The sequence below is a fragment of the Diachasmimorpha longicaudata genome, chromosome 17 (genome assembly GCF_034640455.1).
Source record: "Diachasmimorpha longicaudata isolate KC_UGA_2023 chromosome 17, iyDiaLong2, whole genome shotgun sequence".
In the NCBI taxonomy this organism is placed as follows: Eukaryota; Metazoa; Arthropoda; class Insecta; order Hymenoptera; family Braconidae; genus Diachasmimorpha; species Diachasmimorpha longicaudata.
The window spans coordinates 4,885,779-4,909,904 of record NC_087241.1 but is presented as its reverse complement, the minus strand read 5'-3'; the positions used below and the strand labels follow the sequence as shown (position 1 = coordinate 4,909,904).

At 38.6% G+C, this 24,126-nt stretch overlaps 3 protein-coding genes across 6 annotated transcripts; 2 read left to right on the top strand and 1 right to left on the bottom strand.

Annotated features, from left to right (window-relative positions):
* The first annotated feature begins 580 nt into the window (after positions 1-580).
* LOC135170534 (zinc finger and BTB domain-containing protein 41-like) lies at positions 581-4,494 on the top strand. The gene is made up of 4 exons (XM_064136449.1): positions 581-883; positions 972-1,115; positions 1,219-1,293; positions 1,427-4,494. The coding sequence occupies exons 1-4, from the start codon at positions 749-751 to the stop codon at positions 3,683-3,685; spliced, it is 2,613 nt and encodes an 870-aa protein (XP_063992519.1). The 5' UTR covers positions 581-748; the 3' UTR covers positions 3,686-4,494.
* A 770-nt stretch (positions 4,495-5,264) lies between these two features.
* Positions 5,265-24,020, bottom strand: LOC135170537 (protein kinase C and casein kinase substrate in neurons protein 1). Of its 4 annotated transcripts, none has more exons than XM_064136454.1 (10): positions 23,688-24,017; positions 9,466-9,855; positions 9,189-9,377; positions 8,806-8,835; positions 7,778-8,004; positions 7,578-7,698; positions 6,742-6,852; positions 6,389-6,552; positions 6,159-6,319; positions 5,265-6,071 (listed from the first exon to the last, which is right to left on the bottom strand). In XM_064136454.1, the coding sequence occupies exons 2-10, from the start codon at positions 9,826-9,828 to the stop codon at positions 5,959-5,961; spliced, it is 1,479 nt and encodes a 492-aa protein (XP_063992524.1). In that variant the 5' UTR covers positions 9,829-9,855; positions 23,688-24,017; the 3' UTR covers positions 5,265-5,958. The 4 variants fall into 4 exon arrangements, with proteins under 4 accessions (XP_063992524.1, XP_063992525.1, XP_063992528.1 ...); XM_064136455.1 differs by lacking the exon at positions 8,806-8,835 and adding an exon at positions 8,443-8,454; XM_064136458.1 differs by lacking the exon at positions 6,742-6,852 and having other exon boundaries at positions 23,688-24,020.
* On the top strand, positions 12,226-14,192 carry LOC135170539 (3-hydroxyacyl-CoA dehydrogenase type-2-like). Its single transcript, XM_064136460.1, has 4 exons — positions 12,226-12,385; positions 12,467-12,631; positions 12,742-13,165; positions 13,635-14,192. The coding sequence occupies exons 1-4, from the start codon at positions 12,368-12,370 to the stop codon at positions 13,829-13,831; spliced, it is 804 nt and encodes a 267-aa protein (XP_063992530.1). The 5' UTR covers positions 12,226-12,367; the 3' UTR covers positions 13,832-14,192.
* Positions 24,021-24,126: the final 106 nt, after the last annotated feature.

The following is a 24,126-nucleotide window of genomic DNA, read 5'->3' as shown; positions in this document are numbered from 1 at the left end:
TGGAATTGTTCATCAATGAGGAAAATCACCAGTTACGCAGGAACTAGTTCTCGTTCGCACAAATTAATTTTTATTTATGTTTGAATTTATGCGGGAAAAGAATTTTCAAAATCGAGGCCTTGGATTTTTTGTGAGGGTGCGATGGGGGTCAGAGGACCCCAGGGGACCCTCTGGCACGAGGAACAAGGTGATCCAGGGGGGAAAGTCAACCGGAACACGACTTGATTTCTCTCACAAAAAAATCAAAGGGATAAACCTTCTTTTTTTTGTGAGAGAGAAATAAATTATTTTCTCCACGTTTTTTGTGGGTCTGAGGGTTGCAGTGGCATCCAGAGGGCCCATAAAAGCGACTAAAAACATCCCCCTGCTGAGAAATGCAATTAAAAAAAAAATCGACTCCCCGCCAAAAAATTAAAGCCCGAGGGCTGGTAATGAGGGTTCAGTTTCTATCGATGCGTTTATCCGGCGACCGATAACTACAGGAATTCGTATAACCGACGAATATTTTTTTTATCACTGATACTATGTCGATAAATGACGGTCATGTGACAGCGAAATTTTTCACATATCGCGATGGTGGAAAATTAATTCGTATCGCCGGTTGCTACGACGGAGAACAACGCGCGCCTAATTTCACATCGCTAGAGAAACTTTCTCCAATGCTCAGTGGGAATGAAAAAATACAGGTGAAGACGAGTTTTTTTTCGCGTTTCAAGAGGGTTAAACTACCAAAGTGGAGGCCGGCGAAATGCCAAAACAACGTAAATCATCGTCAATGGACAGATGTCGAATTTGTTTGTGTGATAATGGTGTAATGACAGATATCTTCAATCCTGACTTACGGGAAATGATCAAGGATCTCATCACAAGTACCAATACTAATGTAGTGTTTACTTCCAACTATTCAACATATTGGTTATGTTTGCCTCGAAGTCTTACCGAATAATTGAAATGATAACTTTGAGTTTCAGATTGCTGAGAGTGATAGTTTTCCAAGAAATATCTGTCATGTTTGCCTTTACAAACTTGACATGTGGTGTGACTTCAAAGCTCAATTTCTACGAAGTAATAAAATACTTGTGCATCAGTTGAAAATGGAAATATTAGGTCGATCGGTGAGTACAAATTCAACTTCATTTTATGGTATTTTAATTCAACGGTTCCTCACGTCAAAATGTTGCGTGTAATAACAATGAGTTTTTCATCATATTCGTTCAGGTATCGACGAACAAGAGGAAGCTCAGTGACTCCCCTTTAAGCCCAGACCTCAACCACGATGATGCAGTTGATTCCGTAAGTAAAAAAAAAATAATTAACACATTATTTGGTCCATAAAAACGTGACTTACTTGCCTGCAGAAGAAACCTCAGGAGAATTCAATCACGAGAGCGTCTGTCATTTTTTTTGTTCTGTTAACGTCTTTCAGAAAAAAATTAAGCACGACCTCTCACCACTGCCAGAAAAATGTGACAAACCATCTCCAGAATGTGCAAACTCCCCGGATCCCTCTGAGAATCTCATGGAGCCATCGCTGAGTCCCCCAGGAATGCTGGACAGTGCGTCTGGGAGTCAGTCCCAGCGAATCTCGAGTCCAGCCCTGAAGGCTCGTACGTCAATCGGTCGACGAACGTCAGAACAGCGTTTAGCCTCCACCCAGCGCTGGGAGGCCCGGAAAAAGGCTCTTCTGGCAGCCACCGGTGAAAATGACTCTGATACAGACTCAGTGGCATCGGATGACAATCAGCTGTCTCCAATTCAGAAGGCGAGGGCCAAAAACAACGCAGAAAAGGAGGCAGAGAGACAACGCCGCTTCAAAGCGTGCAGCAACCTGAACCAGGCCGGCATCCTCGAGAGTAATACAACAAATCCTGCGCTCCAAAAACCCCAGGAAAATGTCCAGGTGAGCCTCGACAAAAGCGACGACTTCACACCTCGATCTGTCCAGTCTGAGATCATAATAGGGGACGCAACGTACATCGTCACGTCGACACTTCTCCTGACGGAGCCCTTCGTCCCTCAGGATCAACAGCCCCAGGAGAAAGTCTCCGAAGACCTTCCCAATTATCAAAACACCGACATTATGGATGCTGTGAAGTTAAGACGCGTCAATCCCCAGCCCAAAGTGTCCCAGAATAATAAAAAATTGATCGAGAGATGTTTAAACATCGAGGTAGAGGGAACAGAGCTGTCGGCCCTCCAGAAGGTCCAGACGGAGTTGGCGAAGTTCATCGAGGTCGAGGTGAAGCAGAAATTGCTGAATAATACTCCAGTGGAGGAGAAGGTCGAGCCAAAGCCACAAGACAGTACCAACACACTGGAGCACAAGTTAAAGAGCATAATCGAGAAGAGTCTGAAAAATAATATCGACAATTCGAGGCTGAAGAGAGTGCCAATGAGTAAAATTACAATGGGGGGTAGGGTAAATAAAACTTTCTCACCGTCATTCATCAAAGCTGCCATGAAATCTCCGCACTTTCAGCCGAAGGTGGTGCTGAATCGATTTGAATTACCGAAGATCGAAGAAATTATAGAAATCAGTAAAACAGAGAGGACAGAACAAGACTGTGCGAAGAGCAGTGAAATATCCAAGGATAATACTCAAATTTTGATGACTCCAAAAGAAAAAAAGACTCTAGTTAAAAGCACACGTACTCCCAATATATTAAAGAATTCTCGAATTGATCAGGCAAATCCCCAGAGTAAAAAGCCCATTGACTCACAAAGAGAGACTGAAATATTGATTTCAAGTACTGATAAACATATATGTGGATTATGTGGCACTATATTCCCAACGCAATCGCTGGTCGAAGCTCACTACGAGTGTCACAGATCGACTGCAACAGTTACGAAGCACAAGATGATGAGGTGCAAGAGGTGTCAGGAAATCGTCGAGGCGAAATTTGTGAAAATTCACGTGTGTAAGACAAAGCAATACAAGTGTGAAATTTGTTGTAAAAGTTTCAATACTCAGAGCAGTCTGGGTAGACACCTGGAGGAGCACAAGAGCCAGAAGGAGCTGTTGAGCACCGAAAAACCGAGCGTGAAGCATGCAGGGGAAGAATCAGCGGGTTTCGTGCCTCCGGTATTATCGATTCCATCGTGTGAATCACCACCGAAGGTCGTCCCCCTCGTCGACCAGGTTTCCTGCTTCATCTGCGACAAGAATTTCGCCAACGACGAAATCCTGAAGGATCATCTGCAGACACATTGCGACAATGCTAGCGAGGGAGAACAGACGTCGGAGAACAAAGTGTACCAGTGTGCAATATGTGGTGAAACCCTAGAGTCTGAGTCTCTCCTGGAGGCGCACGTGGAGAAACATCTCTGCGATGACGAGGACGATAATCCCAATTTGATAAATATCGAGGGAGCTCTTCAGGTCCAGCCCAGCAAGCAGATGCACATGTGTGTCCAGTGCGCCCAAGAATTTGATTCTGAACTGAATCTTGTAATGCACATGCAGCAGCACGAGGAAGAGGCTGCCTTTGCTGAATGGGGGAAGCAGGGTCTCAAGTCCCAGGAGGACCACGTCTGTACCATCTGCGAGGAGGCCTTCAGCAGTGAAGAAACACTTGCCAATCATTTGGATCTTCACAATGGCAACTGTCATATCTGCGAGCTGTGCGACAGGCCCTTCTGGACACTAGGAGAACTTCAAGAACACGTTGTCAGCCACTGCACGTGAAACCCCACACTGGGGGTTTTCTTTTCACATGCGGTGGAGATTTTTGAGGTCATTAATTTTGTTCGTTAAATGGCGAGTTAGACGCGATTTTTTCTGATGAAAGAGAACAGTCGTCACGAGATACCACCAAAATCAAGCGCAGAAACATTCGTTCTACATTTTTTAAACTGTTAGTTCTATCAACAATCATGCGATTGACTGGAATTTCATACTCAAGAAAATGGGTTTCACCGCTTTGTTACTACTAAATTTATATAAAATGCAAAACATTCAATGAAAAAATGAGACCGTCATATTGGAAAATCGAAATTTAAATCATCTCACAATGAATTATTGATCGGTTAATGTCCACTGACTGCCGATCGTGGTGGATCAAATTTTATTGATAAATCTCTTTTTGTCGTCTCGTTCATTTGATCTTCTCGGCCGTCTCCAGGGTGAATATATCCTACAGTATAAAGTAATCCTACTGTATTGTACACGTAAAAGATATCTCTATGCAAAAAATTAGTTGGATACTGCATTGTAAATAACAGGTGCTTCATTCACACGTTGAACCTGATTACTCTTTGGATTTTTAATAATAAAATGAAATAATGGATAAAAAAAAAATTTACATCAAATGTGTTATTCAACCGTTTGTAATTATTGAAATTAAAGTGTCTATCAATACGACTCCTTGTGTAATACTACAGCACAGATACCTCAAACTGAAAAATGTCGATTGAACAGTTTTACCATCGTCGCAAGTTATTTTTTATTATTTGGATACTTGAATACTGGAATATACAATACATAACATTCTACCATTTCACTTGAATTTTTGAGAGTCAGGTCTTACGTTAATAACGTCAAATAATTTAACAAATTGAAATGTTATCACCACAGCATCAAATATCACCTAATTTCGTAGAATTTTATCTGCCAAAAATCGATAAAAAATAACGTCTCGACTCTTGTCATTCACGTACTCATTCATCAAATTTAAATCATTACTGCCCCGAGAGAAATTGATAACTATGTACACCAACGGGAGATGTCTGTTTAATTTTTCACAATTTTTCCATTGAACTGGTAAAATATAATGTTCATAAGACTACAACCGCCCCAATAAACGTTACGTTTTACCATTCCATTTAAAAATTCTTCTTCAAATTACACCCACACAAGTTAGACTGTTACTGGGACATTTGATCTCAAATAATTCGAGGAATAAATTACCTCAATAATTAGTCTGATTTTTTTTGTTCATCGAACTTGTCGTTTGTTTATTCGGTTTGTGTTTTTTGTCTTAAAAAACAGACTATAATTTGGGTCCCGTATTTTTCTTACGAATAATATTATTATTTGGAGAAGGAAGGGGGATGGGAAGAGGATATAACTTGTGTATATATAACGTGTCAATATCATCAATTACTGACAGTAATTAATCATCTAAAACGATACAATAGTAATTTCAATGTTTTTTTTTCTATTATATGAATAACTATTATTTACAATGACACCATTCATAGAGTTTGAAATCTTCATCAATATTATATTAAACTCAGTAATTTAATTTTAATAATAATAACAATAATAAATTAAATAGAATTTTTAATATATTCGTACTGGTGCCGAAACAAGAAGGGAAAAAAATACAGAAAGTAAGACTCAGTTTCAGCGTTAGTTTCTAAATAAACAGGAAAAGTGCAGGACTGTACATATTTTTTTTTATTCGAAGAGGAAAAAAAATCTATCAATTGGCATACGCATTTTTTTTTGCATCGCACTCCCTAATACTTGCGATGGTATTCTCATATATATCTTTATCCTCATTATTATTTGCATACACTACCGCTAGCATTCTAAACAGACGATTCAAATTCATTCAATCGAACAGGGAAGTTTTTTCATACCTTATTCCTCTCAATTTTATTTAAAAAAAAAAACGAAGTTTTTGAAGAACGATCAGCATGTCCTCCCGGTAGAGCAGACTGAAATGTATATTTTTCATCTATTTTTTTTTCTCTCTTACTCATCATTCTATTCTCTCCGAGTAACGAATTGAGGAAAATTCGGAGCTCTCTCTCTCTCCAGGGGCTGCCAATTGTAATGGGGAGTCTAGTCGCTAGTGAAATTATTTTGCTCATTGGATTGGATAAACCGAAGTTATGTCGTACGTCCTTTGAGGATTGATTAAGCATGTGGACACTTATTCATGCACTTGGTTCGATGGATTAAAATAATCACTTGGCATTTGGCGTTTTCTGCAAGTTTTTTAAACATATTCATTACTGGGATACAACGTCGACGTAGTTTGCTGGGTAAAGCCCTACTCTTCCATCTTTTCTCCCTTTGCACCAGCCCTGCTCGTCTTCGTCCTCCAATTTTTCGAAAACTTCACCTGAAAACGTTTTTCTAATGAATTAAGACCTTATGGGACCTAACAGAAAGAGACCGGAATAGAATTTACTCGATAAATTTTTTTTACCCTGTTTGAAAGTCAATTCATCAGCTTCTGCGCCTTCATAATCGTACAGAGCTCTGACTGGCACCCCAGGCTCGCCTGTGTCCACCAGGGGCTCGCCTCCGTCCTCGTCCCACTCTTCCTCGTCAAAGGGGTTCGACTCCTGCTTCGCATTCGTTCCGTTTCTATAGGAGGAACCCAAAGGCAAAGGAATTTACTATTTAAAAAATCATTCAATCGATCAATTTACTCACGTAATTGTGGAAGATCTGTTGATGGTGTTGCCATCATGATTATTTTTCTCTGAGCTTTGTTTTCTCGATCCTAACGTATCCGTTTTACCCTCACCATTGTTCTCAGGTATTACTCTGGCACTCGGTGGCTTAGCTTTAGCTTTATTGTTAACCGGTGGGAAATCCTGTACCCAAAAGACGATAAATTAAACGACAATAGAGATAGAAACGTCGTAATACTCAGCATCGATTTTTCAGTAGAAAATTGCATCTATTTTATTTAATGTCAGTGCCTCCATGCTTCAAATATTTAATGGAAACTATCAAATTAAAAATTATGGTTACGAATGAGAAAATAAAATATAAAATATTACATGCAGGTCTTCTCCAACTGGACGCTGATTGATGAGGGTAATGGAGCCAGCTGGTAGTGCCTCTTTTGATTTAGATCCTTTGGTGATTTCACGGAATTCCTCAGTATAATCCTGTTGTAATACAGCAATGACCAAAAACAATAACATGCAAAGGCATTCCAACAATTTTCCAATTTCTATATCGATTCTTTCATAGTTTTATTTATCATATTTTTTATGGTAGGTTATTTTAATACTATTGGCGACCTATTCCAACTATTCTGAATCTGAAATAGAATTTAGAAAGGATATGACGCGGTGAAGTGGTTACAGTTATCATGTTGAATTGAAAATCGGCGTTAAACAGCTGATTATGTAACAAGCGGGTACTCATTACTGAGATTATTCAATAATTTTAATGGCCGGAATAGAATTGGAGTTGTTGGGAGAAAACGAGGAAAATTATACATTTAAAAAGGGGTGTGAGGAAAACGTATGAAAAATGAGAGACAGTTTTTCATGCCCCTAATCGGTAAAAAATAGTCATTGGTTTTTAAAAATTGAGGGAAGTTGTATCTTGTGTTATGATCGCCATCACAAGCTAATTATTTATTATCAGCTAATTATTTTCTAATTTTTTAAAAATCCAAATCACGAAAATTCCATTCAACAAATTAAGAATATTGGAGTAACACGTTCAACATAGCTAATCCATGCTGTTAATCTCTAGGTATAACGACTACTCTGATTGAAAAAAAAAACACCCGAGTCGTTAAAAAAATTTAACACGTCGGAATGAATAAATAAATTAGATAAATCCACCATGCTGGGTGAAATTGATGGATAACAATGATTACCTCGAATTGCGGCCAGTTCATGGCCATATTGACCCCGTGATTATTGGACCACCACTTGAGGTCCTTCTTGAAATCAGCATTATTGATCGTGTGATAAAATTCCTCATAAATCTGTGGAAGACTGAAAGAAAAATGTGGGTGAGCTATCGATTAATTAAAATGCATCAGCTGAGAAAAAAGTGTAGCATAATTATAATTACACTGGATCCTGTGATATGTTGAGGCACTTGTGGATGCCAAATAGCACTTCCTTGAAAAATTGCAGTCGTTGTGCCTCCATCTCCTGGCATTTCTCAAACACCTGCGTCATTTCCTCCATGTACTTTGGATTGTATTGATTTATTTCTTGGAGTGATGCCTCGTATTTCTCCTTCGCCTTCTGCACCTCCTCCTTAGTCTTCTGCACTCGGTCCTGCATCTTCTTGACCTGTTGATGTTTCATTGTCGATTCATGTGACATTTATTTGACAGGCAAAAAAAATTCCATTCAACTGACACTTGGACTATTAAAAAAAATGGAATGCATACATGGATTTTATTAAATAATTAACGCCACCAGTTTGGTACCGTAATGGAGCAGAACATATTATGAAAAATAAAGAGAAAATGTGCGAATTGTCTTTACCGCGTGAGATTTTTTTCTCGAGTACAAATTCAGTCGAGAAAATAATTTTCACACGATACAATTGAAGTTCCAGTGCTTTGAATATTGAAAGAAAAATTTCTCCCACTATTTTCCAAGTCTCAATGGCAATTTCTTTCAAAGAAATTTTTTTGGGGGAAATATTATCGACTTCCTCGGACTCTCTAACAGCTTTAAATATGGCTGACGTACTTGACCGGGATTGAAATGTTTTTTGCTTACCAGTTGTGCTCTCTGGAAGGAAAACCAACGGGAGAAAAAATGGGGGAAAAAAAGACACAGAGAAAAACATTAATAATCATGCGACATGCAGACAATTGTTATACATACAAACTTAATGTCACCAATCTTAGTATTCTCAAGTAACTTTAGTAATCGGTTGGCCCATGCACGACATCCACTTATTGGAATCTAAAAAGGCCGAATTTTACATGCCAATTTAGGCAGAATACAGTTCCAAAAAATTTTCATGAAAGTCTCTCACATAAGAAATTATGAAACTCAAACTATGGAAATATGGAAAAAGAAAATATGGAAAGAACATGGATCTCATGCAAATAATTTTTTTTTTGTTATGACACGTACGTTATCAGAGCCAGTAGCTCGTGGCGGCTGCTAGAGAAAATAAGTTGTTTTTTTTCCAGTGAAAAACGAGTTAACTATTTTCATCATTTGTTGGTGCAGGAGAATGTGTTCACACGTATTGTTAAAACAGTGACAGTGATTTTTATGAATAAACTCGATTCAAACGAATTAAATCTTCAACAAAAGACTCTCCTGACTGGATTTTCCGAGCAACAAAAATGATCCTTGAGTTATGTTCAAGTTTGTTTGATGTTGAAGATTTTTATCGCATAATAAGCGAAACGTTTAACGTCAATAGTTAGTCATGTGTTCGCTATCTTCGCTTATTTATTTTTTAGCATTTTATTTGTCGTGATAAGGCTTGGAGAAATTGGAGGTAGTACCTGATCAGGTGAGAGCGAACTGTCCGCTGAGGCGTTTCTCTCCATATTGGCAGCGGTGCGTTCTGTTTTACAACTGTTGTGATACTCAGCCTTTGTCTTTTCCACTTTCTGGAGGAGTTTTGCCCAGGGTTTCTGCGCTTTTTTAAATGCATCCTCCATTTCCTTTCGTTCCTTCAGAGTCATCATTGACTGAAATCAAACAATCAATTTATTGCACCTCGTTCACTGTCACTTTAAAAATTCCGATGATTTAATTACACTAATTAGGATGTATTACCTTGTGATAGGTGTCCTTCTGCCATGTTTTGACTTGTTGTATAATATCATCGCAGAGATTCTCTTTGACTCTGAGGTGGAGATCGCACAGTCTGTCGGACTCAACGAGGGAGCCCTTCCATGCGGCCTCAGTGGTACCGTACTCCGGGCCCTTCTCAATTTTTTCATTCCACGACTTCGACCAGCCCTTCAATGCCTTCGCGTAATTCTTCTCGATCTCCGCCCTTTCCTGAACAAGAGCAATGAGACTGTCGCAGAGTTTGTGACCGTCCTCGATTCTCTTGGTCGTGCGTTTGTAGTTACCTGGCTCCCAGAAGGAGTCCGAGGTTGCTATTAGCATATTATCGTCGCTGTGGTGTGACATCTTAACCTAAGACGAACAGCTCGTTTTCTGGAACAAAAAAAAACAATTTTTAAAAATATAGAACTGTTCGACACGCAAAGGGTGCGGTCTCATAATAATCTGACACCATAAAGATTAGACAAAAATATTGAAAACCGAGAAATTAAAATTTATTTATCACTTCTGACAAGTTCTGGTTTTTTTTTTGGTAATTAATTCGTCTGTTAAATTGTCTTCTATCAGACTTGACTGCCAAAATTTATCGCTCGAATAAATGAACAGTTTCATGAATTATCATTCCTCTTATCATCGTCTAACGGTGGTATTTTAATTGATGCACGGATGAGAGACTTCTCAATTGTTTCACGAGGCAAGAGATCCGTAATGAGAGTTGAAGACATACAAAAGAGAGCTAGGGAAAGGGTAATGAGTCCCGAGGATGGTAACTCCTTGGGCTGACCGGGGCTATCGTCTGCGAGAGAAAAACGTCAATATATTTATATTTTTTATAAATATAAAATTTTTTTTTTCTCTCCCTCTGGACCTCCCCATTGTCCCAAGTTTTTTCATTCACACGCGAGAATCGATGAACGTGGAAAACAGATACGAAATGGGAAAAAATCGATTGCGAAAGGGAGATAGCAAAAGGGAAAATCGCGACGGGAAATCAGAATCCGACAATGGAGGCACGTACAGACGTTCACTGGGAGTTCAAGGACAATGGGCAACGCCTGAGGGCTTGTCTCGATTTTCCCATTGGAATGAGCGGATGGGAACACTGTGATAATAGGCGCTGATAGTATCGCTGATTAAACAGTGATTTTTTAATCTCGATAACCGCGAAATTAATTATTTGTTTTAATCAAAATTGAAGAGAATTCTCTTGCACGATTACCCATAGCGGAAGGTATGCGCATCTTCGCGAAGAAATTCCCCGCGTGGGTTGAGGAATGCCACCAATCCAGCAGCCCATTTGTGCCTCGTACGGGTTCCGGTCATTTGCGAACACGAGAAGGTCGAGTCCAAGGACTGGAGTTACAAATTTTAAATCCCAGAACGGAGAACGCAGCCGTCCAAAGGCCTGATTTTTTAAACTAAATTTTTACTAAGTACTACGACAGAATATTTAAATTATTTATAGTTAATTATCGCACGTCGAAAGGTCAGATACATTAAAAATAAATCTAATGCAAATAACACCGTAAAATAAAATTAAAAACCGAACATTTCGACGGAACGAATATTTAATTTGGCCTTTGCAACTCCTCATGATCTCTAATTCTTCAAGAATTGTTCTCCAGAATCGATGGAACGCTTTCTATTCCTTTCAAGTCAATTGCAGCTGTAAAATCATCATTGAAATGCATTAATTTAATTTTTGAAATAAAAATAATTCCACATTCACGCACACGGTCGTCATTATTCAACAGTAAACACCGTTTTAAAAAATGAAAAGTTTTTTGCTGCCAACAATTTACGCTGTGAAAGTCCCCAGAATAATCTGAAAGCCATCGCGACTTTTCCTCAGGAAAAAATATACTTTTGCGAAGTAAAAAAAAAACGTCTGAGAATGTGGCAGCTACTGTCTCCCATTAATGTTGGACATTTTCCAGCAATCAAAGATTGAAAAGTGAAAGAAGAAAGTCTCGCATCAATCTGATACCTTCCAGAATTTTGGCTGCTTCCCAAGAGGCCCAATTTCCCTCCCCCATTTTTATTTGAAATTCCCAGTTCTCTCTCCCGGATTCAATCGATACAACTGGATAAATTAATCGTCGATCGGTATTCAATGACGCGCGAATTAATTCCCGTTACGTCACGACGAATTTCAGTGTTGACGCAATAATTGTTGCTCTCTGTCTCGCGAGGAGCTGGATAAATTGTTGATGGGCCAATTTGTTTACTTAATTTCCTGAGGCTCATAATAGTGAGTACATAGATCAATCGCTCGTTGAGATGTGGAAAATATCATACAAAACAACAAGTATCACGTCCAGACGTTTAGACTGATAAACCTCACTCTAATTAGTGGAATGTTAATGACATGACATGGAGAACATAATAACGTTAATGAGCTTCATCGTCAGTGATGACAAAAATCACTTTCGTCACCAGAATAATTTCGCAAACTGATTTTTCAGGCGCTCATGAATTATCGTATTTAATTGACAAACTTCTAAATGATCTATCAATTTTCGATTAGTTAACATAACATAACGAGCTGTAAATTGCGAGTTAGACTTTGTACTCAATTATAAGTTAAATGTTTGTTTCCAATTATAATTGGAGGATTAACCAACTGAGGGTGACCAAAGTCTATGTCATTTTGATAAAACTCAATTCGCAAGTCATTAATTTGCGAAGAAAAAAAAAATACACAATCAAACGTTGATGTTCTCTAATGAGAGGAAATTCTTATCGCAATCCAGGGAATATTTAAGCACCGGGACGAGCCTCCATCTGACTCATTCGTCTTGGACCCCCGTGACGTTTCCCAGGTTCTCCTTTGAATTTTTATATTTCTCCTCCGGAGGTTGTCATCAACGGCATCAAATCTATCATGAAAACTGACATCAAGGTATTGGTCTAGATTTCCGAATTCGTCGCAACTCTGAAGTGCCATTTTCCCCTGTCTCACTCCTGTTCCCTGTACCTCCAGGATGTTGCTGCTTTCATCACCGGCGGTGCCTCAGGAATCGGCAAAGCTGTTGCAGAGATGATTGTGTCACATGGCGGTCAGGTTGCACTGGTGGACATCGATGACGAAACAGGTGCAGCAGTCGCTGATCAACTGGGACCAAATGCTCTCTATGTTCATGCTGACGTGAGTTTTTAAAAATTTCTCTGAATGTCAGCAGCCTCTGGAGGGACCAGGGGATTATTCAAATGTAATTTCCTTATCCCATTAAAATTTCTCTTCGACATCTTCCTCAGGTACTCTCCGAGGACGAAATTCGCAAGGCACTGAAATTAACTCAGAAGAAATTCGGCAAAATAAATGTCCTGATTAACTCCGCGGCCATATTAGGGGGTGAATACTTCTACGACTATGCGACAAATACCCCCCAGCCCCTGGAGTCATGTCGAGAAGTAATGGAGGTAAATACGATTGGTGTTTTCAACGTGATGAGACTGGCAACATCGGTGATGATGGAGGCACCAACTGACGAGGACGAGCAACGAGGAGTTATAATAAATCTGAGCAGTATCGCTGGTTATGGTGTTACCGATCGTATCGTTTATGGTGCATCTAAAGCCGCTGTCAATGCTATGACAGAGCCTGTTGCCAGGTGGTTAGCCCCTGTGGGTATACGTTGCGTTGGCATTGCACCTGGAGTCGTTGATACGCCCATGATAGGTAATCAGTAATTTTTTTTTTTCTATTCTTGCGACAGTGGTGTTACATCAGATTGAAAGTAGAACGATGATAATTGAATGATACTTGTTAGGTTCATATTAATGAAAATTATGGAGACTTGTCTGGGATATTAGAGGAACGATAATTCTGACTCTGGGATTATCATTTTGAATTAATTATTATTGATGAGTCACAGCTGGGAATTATGCGGTTGACAGTATATATTTTGCTGGAATAATTCGTGGGGACGTGAACAAATTTACTGTCGTTTATTCTTCTCCAAGAGCCTCCTAGGAATTTCCAGAGCTCCTGATTAATGTCATTCCTTCATAAATGGATGAATGGGTGAATGTTGTGGGGGAAAAGAAGATTTCTTCTTTCTGTCTGAAGACAGTTGTCATTTTTTCTTTAAATTTTTATTTTTTAAGGAAATATTTGATTTACTTGATTCATTGGTTTAATATTTTAGCTTGCTGGACACAGGAAGTCAAGACACGAATGATCAACGGTGGAATGACGCCTAAGAGAATTGGACATCCGACGGAGATAGCTCACATAATAAAATGCGTCATCGAAAATCATTACATCAACGCTGAAAATATTCGCATCGACACCGGATTCCGATCCAACAATTCTTGTGTACCATTATCACGAGTTATGCAATGATTTTTAAAGTCTTAGGATTATCATAAGTCGTTCTGGCGATAGGCGTGAGATTGACTATCCTCGTTAAGACGATATTAATCGCAATGGAGTCTCGATTAATTTGTGCACAATTTTTTCAGTAATTTTTTATTTTAAGAGAGAGGAAGAAGTTTTTTTTATCTGAATGAAGGGCTACAGTTGATTAGTTGAATGGGATTATTCATCTCGACAACAAGGAGTCGATTGATATTTATGAATGAATCAAGTGATTATGTTCAGCAATTATTTTCTAACAATTTGGAAATAAATACAAAAATTGCTGCACTTGCAATTTTTTTACAGCCGATAAATTTGAATAATAAATCCATAAATACACTGGGTATACCAAGCTTTATGCAGATCACCCGCCCATAATGAATCTCACCCGGCTATAATTAGTGATAATTGCGCACACGTAGGAAGTTGAGAAAGAGGAAGGGAGAGAGTACCAAGGGACGTGGAGAGCTTCCACTTGGGAGGAATCAACGCGGAACGTCAGGTCCACCAGAGCGTGTCTTCAACTGATGTCCATCCAAGAACACCTACTAATCACCCTCAGCTGCGAGACCATCCACATTTTCATCAGGATCATTTTCATATTTTGAATAAAAGAAATGAGTTAACCAATCAAGAAAATTGTCAAAATCTTCAAAAATTCAAATACAACGCAATCTTTAAGCCAATAAAATGATAAAATGTTAGAGGTAAAAAATCCTGGATTTACTGTTCCATCATTTGAAGAACCAGTACAAGAGCTCCTCCATCCACATTTGGAATTGGCCAATGTTGCCAAGAGCCATCCATTTAGCAGTAGTGAACCGTAAAGGGACAAAGTAACGCCGTATTCCCTTTTTCGTTTCCATTAGAAAACTTAACATGTTAAATTGGTATCAAAAACATGGTCAACAACTGTTTGAAAACAGCTTTGGATGTCGGCTCGAATTGGAATTAGTGGTGGGCGCGTTGGTTACCACCACTTTATACCCATTGAGTTTGTCCCCTCGTTGAATTGAGAGCAAACGTACAAGGAAAACTAGTTGGACCGGATTTTTCGGCGTTGGAAAAGCCCTCGAAGTCTTCTAAATCAAGTTTCGATCGTAATAATGTGAGGAGTGCGTTGCTCGCTCCATTAAGCGATAAAACAATGTTTTTTATTCTTCTAATCTCTCGACGGAAGGGCTCAACAAACATTGAACGATCCAGATTGCTGATAAAAAATATCGTCATTTTTATTTGATATTAATCTTTATCGTCGAGGAATTCAATAGAACATTCCACGTGGCCCCAGTTTTTGTCGACAGGAAATGAGTAATTGCTCCATTTTTTAAAATACAATATTAATTTTTTAAATGTTTCAAACAATTCTGGGTCCATCCCCTCCCTCCATTCCGTAATTCTGAAATTCTGGGGAATTCGCACAGTAGGAAAGTAAACTAGTGCAACAGGCAACCGAATAGTTTACGTTATATCCAACTGAAATCCGGAGCAACTGGAAGAGGTCATGCGCTCAGCTTTATCCGAAGCCAAATAACTTCATTACTGTAAGACATTTTCAACTAGTATGAGCTCTTCCGTGTTTTATTCACGAGAAAAATAACGTTTGGAATTTTACTAAACAATTCCGGACGTTTTATGAACATTTGAATTTTATTATCCCAGAATATCGCAAGAGGAAATGAATTTTTAAACTGAGAAACAAATTATTGTGAAAGGAAAAATATAAAAATATGTTAAATCGGTACAATTTAATAGCATAAGTCACTTTGAGCTCTGATAAATCATTTGTATCATTGAATAGACTGAAAACTATTGGTATGCGGTTGCTATAATGCAAATCGAGCCATTGCCTCTCCTATTTTCCTCGTCTGAACGTGGGACAGATGACGTAGAGGAGTTGGCTTCCTTCTTCGGTGATATTGTAACAACGGTGAGATACCCTATTAGTGGGGCTGAAACCTCTCACATTTATCACGATGTGATTGGTAGTTTATAAATAATGACATCTGTCACGCGGTCAACAATTTACGGAGGATTTGTCATCAGAAAATTATTGAAAATTATATGCTTTTGATGAAATAAGATACAATAATTAATTCAAATATTATTGTAATTGATCAGATGATAGAACAAAATAGAAAGAAAAATTCTTAACGACCTTGAAACGAAGCAGAGAGCATTGACCGTATCAAAGTGAGGTTTAAACACTGCGAATGTAATTAAATTGTGCTGTCTGACTAAAAGGAACTCGGATAACGAGACAATGAGAGTCCAGATCTTCCGTGGGTTTCATTATTCTCCCTAGGAATGGAAGTTCAGAATATATTTTCTACGGGATGAAAGACTGTAACGGGAAATTGTGTTAGAATTTGTTCGTGGGAACTGGTGAAAGAGGCACAAAATGTTTTCATAATCGTATCAAACACAGCATATTATGGAAAAGTGAAATAATATTGTATGTTGATAAGAGTTATTCGAGGAACATGTAAATTATGAACAATAATTTACCGAGAAATAAAGAATGGAAGATCTCACTTTTTAGTGCAATTTCTTCAGTTTATAATTTTTCTAGAAAATTACTGGGCAATATTTCAATTTTAGGCAACTTGCAAGTTGACAGAATTAATAACGAGACTGAGAAACTTGATTCACGTTTTAGAAAGTCATTTTCAATTTCATCGTCACCTGGTATGATTCCTTTCCTTTTACAAAATTTCTAAAAATAGTTGACAGTATCGAATAAAATTTGACTAACAAATTTGTCCAACTCGATTTCTCAGGAACCTGATTCAACCGATGAATTAAACGATAATTCTTGTTCATGGGTTGTTTTCAGTGTAATAAGTAATGGACGTTGACGAGCTTAACAAAATCAATGGCAGCGATTTAATGCACTGAAAAATTCCATTCGCTTTATTGCACAGACGAACAATACTGCATGTCAGGTGGAGCGAGGAAGTGTGAGTAATTGGGTTACAACGGTGAAGTCTCCAATCACCGATGACTCAGTGTTGACCGTCATCGAGAAATGAGGATACTCACACGGCAAAAAAAAAATTGATAGTAACATTATTCTGGCGCCAAATAAATGTAACTCATCGAGTCCAGTAATTTTAATCCAGACAACGAATATTCTAGACCCGATATATTCTCCGTATGTTCGAATTTCAGGCGGGAAATTCAAACTTGGCGCGCGGAGTACGCGACAATCTCGCAAATTTTTGTAAAATCGCAGGAAAAATTTATTTGAAAAATTCTTTGAATGGGGAGACGTATAAATTGATCAAAAATGTTTTATCAAATCAAAGTTGTTTCCCAATTTTCGATAAATTGAGTCCTATCGACACAGACGCGCTTTCCTGGTCGACTTTTGTGTTTATTGAGGGGAATAATGTGGGCGTATAGGTGTTGGCATTCCAATACACTTGTGTATATACATTCGACAGCCGGAAATCACGACACACCATCAATGTCTATTTTCTGACAGAATTAGAGCGAATATCAGACTCGAATTCCATTTGGAAATAAATCGGAAAATCAACCACTTGAATGAGAAAAAAAAAATCGGCTTTGATTATTGTTATTAACAGGCCAAATTGTCGTCATTAAAAAATCATTAGATTTTGGGAAACGACCGATCGAGGAAGAATTTCATTAAAAAAAAATTAAAATCCACTCGCAGTGTAAACAGGTGAAATTGAATTTCTTCGAGGCATCTCACGAGACCTGACAATTATATAGATTAATCGTCCGTGATATTAAAGAAATAATTACGCCCCGTGAACCGATACTCTACATCTCTCTTCCTGGATAATACTTTGCATTACTTCCTCATGTGGTCTTCCCGCAGTCTGTGGTTATCGACTTCCTTTTCAAGGCACACGACACTTCGCCTGAAGAGGTTACCAACCCGCTGCATCATCCGCAAAGATCACGTATTCGCCTCGATGCAGACGACAAAAAAAATTGGATAAAAGTCCCCAGAAAATAGCGTGCGACGGGCGAAGTGCGATAATTCAATCAAAGAATTTCGATCGGAACGAAAATTATTTTATAAAATTTATCCAGTCGTCTGGCGCCTCACCGCTGAGCAGGCAAATAATTCCGTCATTCTCCCGCAATAAATAATTTAATTATCAATTAGGGCACTCGATGGAAAAAAAAAATTCTGTGAGAATGAAGACGGCAAAATTATCCGCTATATTTGCTCTCATTGTTCCCCCGGAAATTGGCTGTGGGGTCAGATTTTTTTGAAATTCCAAATCGATGACCCGCATCGACGTTATTGGAGCGGACGCCACGTCCTCCAGGATTCCGCAGTAGGAATTAATGTCGCTGCATATCACTTGACATTCCATTTCTCAATAACTATGTGTATACATATATATGTACCGGTTTTCACTTGAACCCCATGCATCACCCGATATTAGGTTTCGGCGTCGTTTTAATTACAACGACGACACTCAATCACACGCCGATAGCATCCGCGGCCCAGTTAATGAACACTTTCAGGATAAAATAATCCGCAATATTTGACTGCTTCATTAATTTCCGAATCTGATATAATAGTTTTTCACCCAAAATGGCGAATGCCATCGTAGCAAATAACTGAGATGTATTTTTTCAATCTCTCCGATAAATAATAATTTTTTTCTCTCTCAATTTCTGTGCGTCTCATAATTTTTGGAACGTGAATTTAAAAAAAATTCTCGCTCTCGTCACTTGAAGAAGAGAAAAGAGCGAGGAAGGTCCGAAGCGCATTTCACCATGATTATACATGCCGATCGATTTCTCGATGAAAGTCCTCACTCAATAAGTGGAGAGGACATGAGTGACTGCAGTGCTTCAGACATCAAATGAATGCGAACTCTGTGAAATGAAATCCCCGATCGACGATAAATTCCGGAAATAAATGAAGTTAAATCGATCGAGCATTCGATCAATTCATTAAACAATTGTTTGCATTGAAAAAAATATTTTCCTCCATGAAATTCCAGTCCCAGTTTTCCACTTTAACAGACAGACCATTCCTCTGATGCCTTAGATCGATTGATAAAAAAAGGAGCGGGTTAAAAATGAATAGTCTATTCTTCGAGATGTTCACTGTGTCCATTGATATAACCTCGAGTCGTGACGTGACAGCGAAAAATTTCTAGGAGTTTAGCCGGTTGATAGCGGGGTACAATATCGATTTTTCACCCAAGGTTGCTCCTTGAATAATCCGACGTGAAAACACATGGTTGTATGCACCCAGCAATCTTCCAGTGGATGTCATCTCTTTTGTCTCTTTAAAGACCCGCATCCAAAAAAAGCTCATTCTCCCCAAGTTCTTGTCTCAAATAAAAAATTCAGTTCAATAAAAATTGCCCGAACAAACCCGAGTAACGAACCCTCAAATAAAATATAAAATAGAATAATAAATAATATAAATAATTAATCAAACTGAGGTAGTCAATAAATAGTGTGTCCCCATTCAGAAACATTTGACAGCAAATTTTTACGCTAAACGACCTGGTTGCATAATGCATTAATGGGCATAATGAGGCTCATCCCGGCGAGCAAGGTCACCAGTACCGATTAAAATACGTACTACGTGGCATTTTGATATTCAATAGAATGGAATTGACTCCAGAAAAAAATAATATCGTCCGTAACTTAATCGTCAGATAATTGAAATTTTTTTTTTACAAATTTTACAAATTTTACCCCGGGAGAATTTTTTTTTCCACAAATAATCAATATGTCTCGGCAATGTCTTAGCAATAATGCTGAAGTGACTCGACCTAACGGAGTTCTCTATACGTTTCCATGGCGAAATGTACAGTCGGCGAGCCTTGGTTCGCTGCCCTCGGAGAATAGGTTGAATAGATGTTGGCCGCGTCGTCCGGTAAATATTGCCTTTACTTGTGGAGCTTTCCACATCTACTCCGAGCCACATAACATATATGTATGTACACTATACGAATCTTGTTGTGGTGTACACAGTCTCAAATCCCCCTGCCTCCCTCCCTCCACCCCCCGCCCTCCCCCTCGCTCTCCTCTCTAATTTCCTCCCACCAAATGTATCCGTCCTTTTTCCCTCGGTATTTCACCGTCACGAGGGCCATTCATTTCAAATTTGGTAGCGTTTTTCAGACACCGCGGCCTCATTCTCAACCGCGAATTATTCATGGCTTTTCTCTCTTATTATTTATCACTGTTCATTCCCGTAAAATTACCCTCACGATAATCAGCAAAAATGAAAACAAAAGTAAACGAAATAAAAAAAAAATGCGAAATAATTTTTTACATTTCAGCTCAATTGTTATTTAACGATTATTTGCTCCATAATTATACCGATATCATTGGTTTGTCGATAATATGGTGTCATTTAATATTCGACTGATATCGAGCACTTGACGGTGAGATTTTTTTTTTATCGACACGGCTCGTATTTTCTTCTATTGTTTAAACGCACATCCTCGCACGAAATGCACTCAGTGGTTTTCCATAATGTTATATTCCAATTTTACGAGTTTTTATCGGTATCTGTAATGCGAAACAACGCTTTGCCTTTCTATACTACCACCTGTGCCATTCTAAAACGTGACAGCTCTGTGGCTTGAATTCTAACGAAGAAAATTTGTCATTTTCACTTTTACTGCTTTCATTTGTTAGTGTAAATTTGAATTAAAAAGCCGAAGTAACGAGTACTGACAAAAGGTCTGTACAATACTGACAATATTAATATTAAAGAAAAAATCTCTCTCTCTCTCTCTGTCTCAATTATTTGAAGAAAATAAAATAAATTTGAGGAAAAATCTTTTATAGGTCTTTTAGGTAAATTTATTAATAATCAATTAGGTAAAATAGTGCAATCAATAAATTGCCCTCAGTCGGTATAATTACGACTGTACTCACAAAATTACACCGCAAAAATACCTATACACCTCAACCTTCTGGCGTTGGTGTACGTTTAACCCAATATTCCATATATGTACTTGAAATTAATCATCACTTTTCAATGCTGGCACCTCGACCCGCTTATCATTCCGCCCATGCACGTTAGCATGTATATAAATACCCGGCAAATTATAATGCATTATGAGATGGCCCATCGGTAAAAATAGAGATGTATTTTACGTGTTACTCCTTTTACGTGGAATGAATGAATTAAGCTCACATTACGTGAATCAGTGACACAATAATATCATTGACTGTTGCATAAATATCACTGACAATCACTCTTCACGTGACTATTTTTTTTATTAATTTATTAATCGGGCGTGACGTCGAGCCCATTCACATCTGAATATCAGAGTGAATGGGCTGGCGGCGATGGTTAGCGTGAATAAATCATTTCATTGATGCTGGCATTTAGGCAAAGGTTATTTCCGGTAATGAGAGCTCATTTATCTTTTCGAAAATTACCCCGAAATATTTTTTTTCTATTCACTTTGCCATTTTTGGGGTAATAAAAATTTTCTGATATTTTTTTATGTCACGATTTTGATGGATTTTATGAAAACGTCTGGTTTGATAGATTTTTGGGGGTGTGATGCTGCATGAGAGAATTAATTTATTTTGGTCCTGGCCCTGTTGGGCTGACACTGACCTCGCGACGCCCACGATCCTTCGGAGGGTTAGCCCCAGCGGGAGGGCACGGAGTAGGGATAACGCCCATTCACTTCAGAGGGCTGATATGTGACGTCACATCGCCTTGCGAGTAACACTACTGGTCATAAAAAATTGATAGCGAGGAACGTCGATGCACTTACGTAATGCCGTCTGTATAATTCAAAAAATAAAAAAAAAAACCTTCAACTTTGCGGGGTAACCTTCGCTCGTACGACGCAATAAACAATGCAGGTAAAATGATTAATTTTATGCGACAAGCGATCGCGAGAAATCACCTTGAACGCATCTCAGAGAATAAAAAACATTAGAAACGCTTTTTCCAATTGCATTGTCGGTTTGATTTTTCCACGAGAAAAAAAATCTCAGACTTTAACCCAGTTTTTTCGAAATCTCTATTTATATTGATTTTGAAAAGAACGGAAATTGATATTTGTAAAAATATTCAGACGTTGCTATCAAAATGTAATTTGATTCTTGAATTCTGTCTGACGACTGATTCCGATGGCTCCGCGAGTCTGGCGAGTCGTGAATAAATCAATTAAATTCACTGATTAATTTTAACAATTTTTCGAAAGTGGTTCTATATAAATATTAAGTGCGTGTTGTATCGCGGAATGTGATAGCGAGTCGACGGCAATCGGTGAGAGTCCGAAGCGAGTTGGACAGCCGCCAATTTGTACCACATCCAAGACTGTACATCTGACGTCCAGAGGACTTTGCACCGGTGGGAAGTTGTTATTTCCCTCCCACTCTGCACTCATTTCGAAGCCCAATAAACATCGGGCAATGACCATTAATTAATTTAAGCATATCCAACAACTTCAGTTATTTTTTCCCAGCGAAGAAATTTTCTACGATTTCCTCGGGAAAAAATAAATTTTTGAATGTTCCAATTGGCAATAGAAAGAAAAGCGAGCGATTCCCTATTAATCTGTAAAATTTTGAGTGGAAAATTAATGCCCCTTAACACAAAAAAAAAATCAATGATTATCTTCTCCCATCGATGGGATTTCACGAGCGATAAAATATGACATGAGGTTCATGTCTATTTATAGAGAATGAATCTAACACAACAGAAAAACCTGAATATTTTTCATCTCCCATAAAATTTTTCCGATAATTGTCTCATCACCTTCGCTCATCAAGAGTCGAATGGAAAAAAATCGAATCGATGACTTTTGAAAAGCCTCGTGAGAAAATAGAAGTGCAGCCACTCGATGCAGAAATTATCGACTTTTATTCCTCGTCTTGTGTTTCCGCATTCTGATACGTGACGGGGTCAGTATCACACGCGTAAAAATATCAATTACCTTTATCACGTCATATTATATATGATGTGATTATTGACCCTAAATAGAGACTAAATTTGTGAAGGAACGATTGATAATTTCTTAGAAATCCTATTCAGTTCTCGGTTACAGACATTTGCGAGGCTTAACTGGGATTGATAATAAAGACAAACAAAAACCTCAACAAAAGTCGAGATAAGTGAGACCTCGACGTAGATTGACAGCGTCTAATGCCTCTGATACAATCTAATTATTTAACGAAACATTAACAATCAGTTGGAAGTAACTGGAAACGCTAGGAGTCAAGATAGAAATTAAACATGAACTACTCCCACTATTCTAATTAAATTTCATAGATTTCTTCCGTTCCCACGATTAATTGTAAATAAAAAATTGACTTTTTCTGAATAAGATCTCCAGTGAAGTGGTAAAGAAAGTAAGTGCATTTTGCTCACGATAATTCATTGTTCAATATCTCCTCAACGAAGGAAAATAGCGAAATTTTTCAAGGACTAATTCTTGCAGCTCAAACTTTCCTCTACAAAAAGTATCTGAATAAAAATTTCGCTATCTCTCCTCGTTGACGATTTACCGATCAAAATCCAAGGCCCGAAATAATGCACTCACCTCGATTTACCACTCACCTGCTGTAATTCTTCCAATTAAATTCCGCACCGTCAGTTATTTACGTGTTTACAATGATGTCGTCACACGCGTACGAAAATGGTGATAACAGGTGGAAGGTCTGAGGATGGGCGATTTATCCGCCGGTATCGGAGTGCCCCCCATGTGTCTATAAACCTCTTATCCACGTACACCAGTCCCTTCCCTTTAATCGACAATAATCAGGTGAAAAATCCCCGGGGCTTGAGAAAGCATAATCCACCCTCGGGGCATTCTGTGTCCTATCAGATAATACGTGATTAAACACTCACCAGGATGATCTCCCAGGCTTCGATGGCAGCCAGGTAAACGGTGTTATCCTTCCAACGACAAACTGATAAGCCACCAAATTATTGGTAGGAAAATCCAGACGTGTGGAACAAAATTTTGGGCACGTGTGTAACCAAATGATTTCACTGTATTTCACTGAATTTCACTTTTATCAAATCACTCCAACGAATCACTCACTTGTTTGTCGATTAATTGTCACGGTTGTGTGCACATACGTGCGAATTTTGGGGGACTTTTTTTGATCGGCACACAAGGCCCCGTATTATTTTCTTGGGAAAACTGTACGAGCGCTCATAGTGCTGGCTCCACGGCGAATTATTACCAGCTTCTCTCACTGGTTTGTCGGTAATGGGCGTGGTTTAACCAGCGTGAGACCGCGGAAACCGACGAACGTCAACGAGACTCGCGGGGGGCTACACC

Bases quoted from the DNA above. Each gene is read 5' to 3' on its own strand.
- LOC135170534 (XM_064136449.1), top strand. From the start codon at position 749: ATGCCAAAACAACGTAAATCATCGTCAATGGACAGATGTCGAATTTGT. The intron at 884-971 runs GTAGTGTTTACT...TTTGAGTTTCAG, and splicing joins TCACAAGTACCAATACTAAT to ATTGCTGAGAGTGATAGTTT. The intron at 1,116-1,218 runs GTGAGTACAAAT...ATATTCGTTCAG, and splicing joins TGGAAATATTAGGTCGATCG to GTATCGACGAACAAGAGGAA.
- LOC135170537 (XM_064136454.1), bottom strand. From the start codon at position 9,828: ATGTCACACCACAGCGACGATAATATGCTAATAGCAACCTCGGACTCC. The intron at 7,699-7,777 runs GTAATTATAATT...TTTTTCTTTCAG, and splicing joins AACATATCACAGGATCCAGT to TCTTCCACAGATTTATGAGG. The intron at 6,320-6,388 runs GTGAGTAAATTG...TTCCTCCTATAG, and splicing joins AACAGATCTTCCACAATTAC to AAACGGAACGAATGCGAAGC.
- LOC135170539 (XM_064136460.1), top strand. The intron at 12,632-12,741 runs GTGAGTTTTTAA...CATCTTCCTCAG, and splicing joins CTCTCTATGTTCATGCTGAC to GTACTCTCCGAGGACGAAAT. The intron at 13,166-13,634 runs GTAATCAGTAAT...TTAATATTTTAG, and splicing joins CGTTGATACGCCCATGATAG to CTTGCTGGACACAGGAAGTC.